The 12,513-nt window shown below is 35.3% G+C and overlaps 1 protein-coding gene and 1 long non-coding RNA gene across 2 annotated transcripts in view; one reads left to right on the forward strand and one right to left on the reverse strand.

Annotated features, from left to right (window-relative positions):
• Positions 1 to 12,513, reverse strand: part of LOC141447018 (metabotropic glutamate receptor 2-like) — a 531,413-nt gene that overhangs the window by 282,497 nt on the left and 236,403 nt on the right. The window contains exon 5 of the mRNA XM_074114157.1: positions 5,511 to 5,655. Coding sequence (XP_073970258.1) covers positions 5,511 to 5,655 — 145 coding nt within the window. The remainder of the gene's footprint in view (positions 1 to 5,510; positions 5,656 to 12,513) is intronic.
• LOC141447020 (uncharacterized) overlaps positions 1 to 12,513 on the forward strand; it is a 109,602-nt gene that overhangs the window by 9,813 nt on the left and 87,276 nt on the right. The gene's annotated exons all lie outside the window — the stretch shown is intronic.

The raw sequence follows: 12,513 nt of genomic DNA on the forward strand, positions 1-12,513 counted from the left end.
TTTATTTTTGCCCGGACTTTTCAAACGACCCTCGTATATAAGCCTAAGCGTTCCGGCAAAAAAATAATTAAACAGGACACCCCCAGCCTTTTCAAAGAATAAAAATCTCTAAGACAATTTATAACAAAAGTAATATAATTTTATGAATGAAATTTTTGAATTTAACAGCGCTGTCAAATTTAATAAAAATATATTTGTTTTATTAATAAAATTTCTTTCATATGACAAAGTTAATATACAAATATATTTCTAGAAAGTTATGATGATGCATATGTGGGTCTCCCATAGCCTGTCACATATAGTCTGGCATGTATTCCCAAGGTATGGACCTTAAACATTCCTATACTATTCCTAGGGTCGTCATAAATTCATGAAACAAATGCAAATTCATCTTCTTGTGGTGCTTTTATGGTTTTTTTTTTTAAATTAAAAAGCAACCTGTAGTCCCCCCCCCTTCAGCCCAAAATCTATTTATTTAAATCAAAATCTAATATTTTGAAAATGTAATTAATTAATCTGTTTTCAATTGTGCACATTTTTCTTTTTTTTTAGAACAATAATTAATATTATATACAATAATTTTGGCACAAAATATGTACACATATAGGGTAAAGTAGGGTGAGATGGCCACCATTTTATTTGGAGGGTGCATGCAAATTTTTGGTAAGGGCTAGGCTTACTTTATTATTATTTTTGAAAACCTCATACGCTCACAAACATAAGATAAGGAAAACATTTCAGAAAAAATGCTAAGGGAAACATTTTTTTATTCTTACAAAGAAAAAAATAGCGGTTGGCCATCTATCCCCCCTGGGTTGGGTGAGTTGGCCAATGTAACTTGGGAGAGATGGCCACATATTGTAAATGAAATTGCACTAGTAAAACGTAAAAATAACAGAAAAAAATGGATGGTTACTTAATATTTACTTATTATTCTTCTTTTTAAATGCGCTTTTACTGCAATTTTGGGCAAGCGTATGCAGAAGAAGAGCAAGTTTCGTGGAACCACTTCCGGCATATTATGCATTCCAACCAATCTTGTTTTTCTGGTCTTGTTGTAGCTTTCCCCATATCCTGTACATTCAGTTTCATCGATTTCTAAAATGGCATCACTTTCCTCTCCAAATTCAATTCCTGTTTCGTCCTCTTCATCGGAACTTGGGGAAGGTGAGCGTTTTCTTTTTCGGACAATCCTTTCTTACAGAATTGTCTCTTTGGTGATGGTATTTCTTGTTGTTTTGGATTTCTTTGCAACTCGTGTTTTTCACAATAGCAATGTGCTCGAGAGAAGTTAATAAAGTAGCAACGGACTTGGCTCTTTTTCTTGCAGAGACGACAGTTTGGGTGTAGGGTTAATACGATCTCAAATTTTCTTCAGTAAAATTTCAGCGGTTAGTGTTCTGTTTTTTATGCTGAGTTGGCATTTTTCTGCAGTGAATTAGAAACTGAGCCAAACTATATCAGAAAAAAAGTAAAAATAATTGGCCATCTATCCCTACTGTTTGATGGCCATCTGTCCCGAATGCTAGAGAGAGATGGCCAACACGATAAACATAACTCAACGCGTACTTTTTGACAGTTTTAGAAGTTAGGATTCATTAATGTATACTGTACTTTCCTAATATGTAGAAAACAACACTAAAATTTCGACCCATACATTCACTGCAGTACGCAGTATGTAACTATCATAAAATTTTTGTAGAGACGATATAGTTTTTATTCTCTGAGTTAATTAATAACGCTTTGACGCAGACCAAAATGAACTCACTGTAGTCAGACATGAAGGTTCATCACTGGAGAGGTCACGCAGCGACGTCGGACGACATATCGGTTAAATTTCGGCTGTTGGCCATCTCTCCCGATTGGCCATCTCACCCGACTTTACCCTACTGCATAAATCGATTAACTTCCCCTTTTTTGGAATATCTTAAATTTAAGTGTCAAAGCTCTAGGTTCAATCATAGTTTTCTGTATTTATAATAAATTTCTCCAAATAATAAAGATTAACAACCATTAAAGGACAATTTTTTTGACCATTAAATAACAAATAATAATTTATTTCAGAAGCCATTTTGATTCAACTCCGTGCTCTAAAGTAGATCGTTGCAATAATTCAACTCAAAATTCAAGTAGCAGGCGCTGAATAATAACGGTAAATTTATTTGAATTTATATTATAAACAGGAATTTTTGTTAAAAAAATAACGTACATTATTTCATCGCATTTCTCCATTTTGACGTGAATACGTCTTTAAATTTGCTATCATATGGAGGCAATCCAACAAACCTAATGATAACAAAATCGGGGGATACAGTTTGGCGTTATAGTTTCGAATCTATCGTCTATATCCAAAATTAAATTAGACCACTGGATAGCTAAAGGATCAAAGAATTCATTGCGATAAGCGAGGACTGTGACGCAACGCGCACAATGGAGGGGAAAGCGCCGCTATTTTGAGATCATTTTGTTGCGTATCGAGATTTGCAGATGGTATAACTTTTGACTCGGAGAAGCTACGATGTTCGTTTAAGTTTTAATCGTCAGCTATCGATTGTATATAAAACATTAGTGTAAAATAGTGACAGTGAATATAATAAGGTGTTAGAATACAAAAATATTATCAAAAATATATAATGTCGGCCTATACGCGTTGAAAATTCAAAACCAAATACAGAAATCGTATACGGTTGGAAAGGGCTTCTCAAGAACAATCGAATGGTAATAATAAAACACCATAAGACCGAGTCAAGCTGTGCCGGGAACGTAAAAGAATGAATGCGGCCGAGCGGATCGACGACGGTGTCAGTACATCTGGAGCTGGGGCGGTTGAAATTATGCAAGTGGATGATGAAATCGCTTCATCATCGACGACGGATTGTATAGGCATAGATTGTGTTCGATGGTCGATTGTGAAGACACATTGGGCAGCAGCTAGTGCTCGTTTCATTACGACGTTTGTCAACAATCCATTCGGACATAAGTGTGATGTGTGTGATCGTCTATGGTTTCTGCGCTCATTGAAGCTAACAAAAGAAAAACACTTACCGCTGCTTAATAATGTATTATTATTATTATATTATAAAAAATATAACCCGTTACGTGAACGTATTCACGTACAACACAGGGCCGTGTCCATGACACAGCCACAGGTTTTTGTTTTTCATTTTTTTTATGGAGTTAATCGAGTTGTGCATATATTAAAGTGCAATTCTAATTCAAAGCCGATGTGAAGACTTCAATGGACTTGAGGGAAAGAGGCAGAGTGAGAGAAATTAGACCCTAGCCATGTTAATTGCTGTACAATCAATTCTGTGACACTTGTCAAAATACTGACGAAGTTATTGCAGATCTTTTAGCTCGCTGTATGAACGTACGGCAAACATTTTTGCGTTTTGGTTATTGCTCGCTGCTTTTGGTCAACAAAAACTATCCAGTTTTTGGTTGATTGTAATCGAAGATACGTTAAGAACTATCGTGGAAGCTGATCAATGCCGTTTGTTGCGGGCAATCGCTTTGTAACTGGACAATAAGGTACTTTGCTAACTCTGTCCCTTAAAATAGACAAATTTGCTTAATTAAAGTAATAATTTATTTGATAAGTAAATTTAGTAATTAAAACAAGGAAAATAGAGTTTATTTATCAGAACATTAACAATAAATTGTAACTAACAGCTGATAAAAGATAACCTTTAAATTTTGGAAATATAAATTATTTTTAAATGAATTCAGTAAGCCGTGAAAATTCTCCTTTTAGTCCCAAACTTTTCAGCACTAATTGAAACTCAATTTCGCTTCCTTAACTGAAGGAACCCAATTATAAAGGACGTTATAAATATCAATCAATATCAAAGCGAGTTCATGATGGCGGATATTTCAGTATAAGATTTTTTTTTTTTTTTTTTTTTAATATAAAATTATTGAACTCCGTTCATCGTTTGAAACAGGTGCTGTCCAAGCAATCTTTGGAATTATAATTGGCCTCATATTATTAATCTAGCAAGTAGTTGCAGGAAGAGCGGTGGGTTATGTTAACTTATACTTTTCCTCGAATGCTCTCCCAAGATATTCTGAAGAAGAATGTCCTAGAGGATTCTAGATGTGCCCGTTCATTACCTGATATACTCTTGGTTAGGGAAGCCGCAGGTAGGACCTTGAGTACGCAAGTTTAGCTAAACCTCAACACTCCCAGATGTTTTGATAATGTCTTCTCCCAAATTAAGGAAACGTAGCTCTTCCAAGGGAGTCATAGAAAGAGAGAGAGGAGACGGTTTTTGGGCATATCACTCCTTGCTTTTCAATATACGTACTTCCTCCCTGTAAAACCATCCCAAGATATCCCAATGTTGGCATTCTAAATTAAGAATGTTGGAGTATTTTTAGCGAAGAATATATGCTCGACCAATCCTGATAACCTCTAGAGCTTTAAAGAAATCCCAGCGGAGTAGAAAGCCCCGGCCATATTCTCCCTCCAAAGAGAAGGCAAATCTTCCTCTAACACCGGTAACTTCGCAAGCTCACTGTGGATACTTATATTTAATCAGAAAAGGTTACTATATATAATTCAAGGGACCATTTTTGCCTCTGAGGCTCCATTCACAATACAGTCATCACTGAGCTGACCACGTAGAATAGACTGTTACAGTTCGCTCTAGGTTAGCCTAAACTTATTAAATTGTTGTCTACATCAACTTTTTTCCTGCAGTCTTATTGTACGTTGGATTGGTGAGTTTCGATGTTGAGCGTTGTTCATGTTGTTAGGCTGGAATACCCGTAGAGATGCTATGATCCCTGCAGAAGTGGGCTAGTCTATGAGGATAGTATTGTACATTAAACATTTGAGTTCTATAGACAATTTGGAGCGTAGTCCAAGTAGTCTATAAAGAAGTTTCGTACGTTTTATCATTGCTTATTAGACTGATACTTCCGTGTAAAGCGAGAATGCATATTCTGTAAATTTTCATTGTGTAAAGCAAGCAGTTTTATTACATTTTTACGCTCTCAACCTCTTAACTGCAAAAAATTTGACATTTTAAACAATTATGCTCATAATAAAGCGATTAAAAGGCAGTTTGGCATAACCGTTCTGCCAATAAACTGCACCAGTTTTTACTCTATAAACTGGCATTAATTTTATGAGATTATGCATGCATAAGATAACAAAATGAACCATTTTATTGCATGGAATGCATTTAATTTCTATTAGTGAATAATATTTTAAATAAATAGTAAATTTTAAGGCGTTACATCAGTAATATAGTAAATATTTTAATCAAATTTAAATATTTCTATCAATTCAGCCAGAACAAACCCATTTATCAAGAAGCAAACTAACTAATAAATGATTAGTCAACGATCACAGACGCTGAAACAATGTCGAATAGTTGCCAATATCTGATTCTTGAACAATTTAAAATCAGCTGTCATTATTGTATTTTAACAGGTCTAATTCATATTGAATAATATTATAATTGTTAACAAATAAATTGAATAATATTTAAAAGTGTACTTACCTCTGGCTCGTGGCTTTGTCAACAATTTGGAGACGATATTATCGTAGGCAGTCTCTTCGGCAACACCGGAGTCTTTTACCAGTTTCTCTTTAATCGCTATACAGATCTTATATTTACTAAGAAGTCCTTCTAGTTCTTCAAATGCCTGTAATAAAATAGATTTTATAATTTAAAATATTTATTGCATAAAGCGATGTATTTATTTATTTATTTTTTTAAATATAGGGTCTGGTGCGCTACCTTGGGCTCTTTATAGACAAAAGACTTACGTGGAACCCACAACACTAGACTTAAAAGACAAGCAATGACTAAACGTGCGAAACTGCTTTACAGACTTCTTGGACGACGCTCCAAATTATCCATTGAACTCAAACGCTTAATATACAGTACTATTTTCAAACCTATGTGGACGTACAGGACTAGAGCTGTGGGGTTCAGCCAAACCTACAAACATATGGACTGTACAGGACATTTCAATCAAAACCACTGGCTACAGATAGTTGACGCTCCTTTCTACGGTGACTAACCTCACCCTTCACAACGACCTCAACATTCCCTTCTTAGACCAACTCGCCAAGACTAAATACCAAAAGTTCCATAAAGCTGTCTCTGTTTGCTCAAATCCTTTAGAACAGTCTCTCGCCTCCTCTGACATCCCTAACAATACTCCTCGCAGACTGAATCGCCAGTGGCCCCGCGACTTCCTCGCAGTCTGAAGGCCTAAAAATCATATCCTGTAGAGAGTGCTACCGCTGGGCAGTTTCTTTCCTCCTGCCTTTCACGCATCCATTTATCCTTCATTCTCCCTATTTACTCATTGTATATTATATTATACAGATTTTAAATAACAAAATAAATTTAAAAAATATATATATATAGATTACATCAGGGTAGCAAACTGCTTGGTGGTTTGTGGTTTTCATGATGTGGGTTCATGGAAGCTGACCCATTTTCTAATGGCTCGTGGTAACCACATTGCTAGTGCGGATGGTTTAAAGCGGAATCGGAATTGGGTACAAAAATAAACTCCTTAAAAAATGGGTATTTCCTGATTGGACGATTGGCGAATATTCTGGCGTTTGCGCAACAAAAAATATTTTTAAAAACAATGACCAATCATTAGATAAAATCGTTATTACACTATCAATTTTACAAATAGTTTAACATGGCTCTTTAAACTATTTATGCTAGAAATAGATAGAAATTTAATTATAAGAAAGTATGGAATTGATTGTAAACTATGCAAATTTAAGTTAATATTTAGGTGTTTCTAAACTGTTTAGAGTGTTTGGAACACTGAACTTTATAATTTAATCAATTGAAAGTGGTATTGGTGTATTGTTTGATGGTATTGCAAAGGATTTTGGGTCTCCTTTAGAGTCGATATGTGCGTCTGTTCGATTATTGGTTGGCAACAATGTAACCCATTCTATCTAAATACAGTGTAACTCTTTCTATCGCCTACTTCAATCCCTCCAGTTCAAACTTTTTACAATTTATAAACAATATTAAATTGAAGATTATTTATTGTTTATGCCAAAAATGTTAATTTTAAATACTTAGAAAAAAAGAAAAACCAAAAATATAATTGTGGACTTGTTAAATCAACTTGTCTGTACAGAAATTTTTGTTATAATAAGAGAAGAAAATAAAAATTTAATGATGGATGAAGTTTCTAAAACTTTCAGCAACTGGTAACTTTACTAATGAAATGAGTTTTCGAAACTTGTGTCCATTTTGGTCAACAATTATTTTGTTGAGAAATGGGTTTTGTTTCGAAGTTAAAAAAAAATAACAATGATTGTGCGGGATATGAAAAGTCTCAAAATAAATCTAATCTAAAAAGTTTGGGAAAAACCACAAAATACTCGTGTCGTATTAGAAGTCATGGAAATTCCATTTTTCCTTTTAAATGGAAAGCCGTGCAAATAAAAAAGTAAAAAATTAAATTAAATAAATTTTAGATTTGAACAAATTCATTTTGGGGGGGGGATCTTCACTGATCTCACACTGAATTTTAGCCGCTTTCCACCACCCTTAGGGTACGTTCACAACGGAGCTGTGAGCATAGATGATAGCGGAGATGATAGCAGTGATGCATCAGCGCTTATAGAATAACCTAGTACATTCTTATGTGAGCGTGCACAACGAAGCTTCGACTAGTGACTCATACTCGCTGGTATAAACGAGCATAGATGATAGAATTGAATTTTTCATTTTTCTGCTAGCTGAACTCCAGTATCGGAGCTTCAAAATGGACGTAGAAAAATTATTTAGTGCTGTCTTTACTCATTATTTTTGGTTATTATTTTATTATTTACTTTTAAACAATATTTTGTTTTTTAAATCGTGCTTACATTTATTTTCATGTGTATTTATTTGTTTTTTTTCCAATAAAACCATTACTAACCTAAGAGTAATCACTAGTTTTTCTTCTATGGTTATAGGATTTCCATGACAATTTTTCCAAAGTTTTCTTAATTTTGACCTTATTTTTTCTAAAATATAGTCGAATTTGGTTGGACCCATCCTCACATATTCAAAAAAACGATCCGGATAATTTCTAAGTTCCTTATATAAATAGTGAAATTCGCCCAAAGTTCTTCGTTTTTTATTTATGGGACGTACATGATATTTTCTAACGCGTTTTTTCTTTAAAATATACCTTTTTGTTGCTGCTGAACATAAAAACTCTTCTTCACTACTCGGACATGTTGCATGTATCACAGCTCTGTTGTGCACACTAATCAGCGATTATATTTTACTCTATCAGCTATCATCTCTGCTATCATCTATACTCACAGTTCCGTTGTAAACGTACCCTTAGGCGGGAAACATAGTGGAGCGGCGAGCAAAGCGGCGATGATAGCGAAGAGCAAAGCGGCGAAATCAAACCCAAGTTAACATATGGGACAGCGCATAGTGGCGAGCAAAGCGAAGATGGAGCAACGCTATCTATAGAGAGTGGAGCAAAGCGTTATGACATGTTTGATTTCTTCGCTCTTATCGCACTCAATTTGTAAAGGTTATTCCTCATAGGTTATGGATATTGATACATTTAGTTTAGTTTGTTTAAAGAAACCTCTGTGGGGCCATAGTATTTGCGAAGCTACAATAGTTTTTAACAATTAATAATTAATAGTTAAAATTAATTAACAAGTAGTTAATGGAGAATTCAGGTAATTTTTGCTACATTTAATTGGTTCTCAATCCCTTAATGCTAACTTTCATCTAAATACTAGGCAAAATTAAATTACATTTTCACGTCCTACTACTTCTGATCAGAACGAATTCTCCAGAATCCTTCTGTAGCGTCGTACTACTCCAGTTTTTCAGATGAACAACATTAATTTACGACAAATCATGGAGTAGTGATTTAATAAAATTATTGTGTTTTTTTAATTGACTAATTTCTTTTTATCTGTATATATTTCTATTTTTTTATTTATTTTTTTCTAACCTTAAAGTAACTGCTACGATTAATGGGGATACACAGATTTGTATTTAGTTAATTTTTCTATATTGTGCCTAACTTTTGTTGTGAGTTGTATTATTCAAAAACAATAAAATTTGATTTTGATTAATGGGATTACACAGAGCTAGTATGTAATCAAATGTTGATAAGACATTCGAAAATACGAATAAACTTGCCAGGATGTTCCCGAAGTTGTTGGTACAAGTGATGAAATTTACCAAGTTCATTTCTAAATTTATTTATGTCATGTACACTGCAGCTCCTACTACTAAGCTGCTGCAAATACCAAATTTTCAACGAAGAATTTTCATATAAAAATAGTTCCTCCATCTTGTTTTGTCAAAAGGAGAACGCGACTAAACTCGTCACTATGTGCATGCAAATCTTTGCTCGCTGCTCGTCGCTCTCTTTGATTTGAAACAGCTATCATCGCCGCTTTGCTCGCCGCTCCACTATGTCTCCAGCCTTAGCGAATCTCGAATCTCAGCTCTATGTATTAATATCACGCAGTTGGCCGTGATTCTCAATCGTATGTATTTTTAATTTAAAAATGTTGTGCCAAATGTTAATATCTGCCCCACTGGTGGGGTACCTTTGTACACAATATAAAATCGAAAGAAATGATATTACTTTACTCTGAATCTACCTTCTATCAGTTATTTCTCTCACTACTACATTACTTTCTCTTTTAAACCACTGAAATCTAGTTCAAAAATTAAGAATGACTCAGTTCGGGAAGTTGTACCCGAAGTGATGGGTTTAGGAAGTTTGAACAAAATATTCGGTTTGTTGCGCTTCTTAATGTTGCTTCGGACCGCTTTCCCCTTCTCTGCGATTAAACAGAAAAAAAAAGTCACAAACTTGCAGGTCGGTAGGGCGGCACATTTTAACTGTGATGTTGAACTGTGCCCCCTCTCCATCCATAAAAGAAAATATAGTATCCAACACTTTTTTGCAAGCAATTAGACTTTTTGTAAATACTAGGTTTAAGAATACGAATTCCAAATAGTAACATGGAAGAACAATACTTACACCTTGTCCACTACAATCTTCACAATATATTTCAGAAGCTGCAACACAAAATTTTTACTTCCACCTTACAAAATATAACATTCCTCAATTCTGACTTCTACAAACAATGAACATGAAGGGAAACTCTATCGATAACAGAGCAGGTCTACCACAAAATATGTAGAAAATTATCAATAATAATTTTTTTAAATATTTGGCGAGAAATTTTAAAACTGTTCAAAGGTGTCCCCTGTGTCCCCATCTCCACAAATAAACATAAACAAGATTGAAAATTTCCTTAATAGCGGCCAAATTTCAAAAAAGGCACTTGCTTAGTTCAAATTCTCGATCCATTCTCGTAATATTAGACCTCGTTCCTCTGATCTCTACGAGGGTCGTTTGAAAAGTCCGTGCAAAAATAAAAAATACTTAATTTTTTGGGGTAAACCTTTTTAATTTTTCAACATAGTCTCCTTTTAGGCTTATACACTTCGTCCAACGCTGCTCTAGTTTGTTGATCCCTTCCGAATAATAGGATTTGTCCAAGTCTGAAAAATAGCCATTCGTTTCTGCAATCACCTCCTCGTTTGAATAAAATCTTTTTCCCGCCAGCCATTTCTTCATATTGGGGAAAAAATAGTAGTCCGAAGGAGCCAAGTCTGGAGAATAGGGGGGATGTGAAACGAGTTGGAACCCTATTTCCATTAATTTTGCGACCACAACTGCTGAGGTGTGAGCTGGTGCGTTGTCGTGATGGAAAAGGACTTTTTTGTGGGCCAATCGTGGGCGTTTTTCTTGCAGCTCGGTTTTCAAACGGTCCAATAACGATGAATAATATGCACCTGTAATAGTTTTACCCTTTTCCAGATAGTCGATGAGGATTATTCCTTGCGAATCCCAAAAGACAGTCGCCATAATCTTTCCGGCCGAAGGAACGGTCTTCGCCTTTTTTTGGCGCAGATTCCCCCTTGGTAACCCATTGTTTAGATTGTTCTTTGGTCTCAGGAGTGTAGTGATGTATCCATGTTTCATCCACAGTGACGAAACGACGCTTAAAGTCCTGCGGATTCTTCTGGAACAGCTGCAAACCGTCCTTGCAACACTTCACACGATTTCGTTTTTGGTCAAGCGTGAGCAATCGCGGCACCCATCTTGCGGATAGCTTTGTCATGTCCAAATGTTGATGCAAAATATTATGTACCCGTTCATTCGAGATGCCCACAGCACTAGCAATCTCACGCACCTTCACTCTTCTGTCATCCATCACCATATTATGGATTTTATCAATGATTTCTGGAGTAGTAACCTCAACAGGGCGTCCAGAACGTTCAGCGTCACTAGTGCCCATATGGCCACTCCAAAAATTTTGAAACCACTTATAAACTGTTCTAATCGAAGGTGCAGAGTCACCATAATGTTTATCAAGCTTCTCTTTAGTCTCCTGAGGCGTTTTGCCTTTCATAAAGTAGTGTTTAATCAACACACGAAATTCTTTTTCGTCCATTTTTTGAAAATCACTCGACTTCCTCGATTCAAACGAATGCCAATCACAAAGAAATAGACCGATCTGGCTGAAACTTGGTGTGTGTTCTTCCAAGAGATGCTACTAACTAAACATAACCTCGATACGCGCCAGTGGTGCTATCTCTCTGACTTTGCACGGACTTTTTAAACGACCCTCGTATATTCCCTTACAACGTACTTCATCCTTTTGACATATCCTTCCTAATACGCGCTACCTCTCTCTGGAACTCCTTGCCATAATCTGTCCGCCATGCTCCTACCCTTTCCATCTTTAAATCCCTTCTGTTCAACTATCTCCTTTCTACCCAGCTTCTGCCGAAATAATAATTGAATGCATTTATTTCCTTAATTTTAATTCCTATTTTTGTAAATTCTTGTCTATTTTTTGTATATAAATACTGGAATACAGGCCAAATCAATAGGGCCTCCAATTGTACATTTATCCTAAGAGGACAATAGTCCCAGGATAATAAAATTTTCTTTCTGTCTTTCTTTACTTAATAAAAACACGCCTCGTAGAAATTTAATTTTGTACTCATTTAATTAAGATTGTTGTTGTTGAAGTATACTGAATATTTAGTCCAAACTTGGTGCAAACAGTTGAATTATTCATAGCTATTCGGTAAAGGAAGTGATCTCTGAATAGTGCGGTGAAGGAAAAGAGGAGATAAAACGATTTATAAAATTGAAAGATTGTGTAAGGGGATAGCTAAGGGTACAGGTCGGACAGCTGACCATCCTTAATGACCTTTACACTCTCATCAATATATATACAGGAGAGCCCTGACACTAGAACATTATTCTAAGCAATCAGCTTTCTAGAAGCAACAGTTCGAACACTGTGCTTAGTCAATCTACACGAAATTCCAGTTCTTATAATTAATAAACACAGTTTCTGTTCGTTGAGTACTGTTCTTTTATCCATAGAATGGCTCTAGCTATCCCCTCTTTCATAAGTAATCTCAGGAAAAATGATTCTCGTGAAAATTTTAC

Source organism: Rhodnius prolixus, unplaced genomic scaffold, assembly GCF_049639745.1.
Source record: "Rhodnius prolixus isolate KJV_2025 unplaced genomic scaffold, Rpr scaffold_7, whole genome shotgun sequence".
NCBI classification, from domain to species: Eukaryota; Metazoa; Arthropoda; class Insecta; order Hemiptera; family Reduviidae; genus Rhodnius; species Rhodnius prolixus.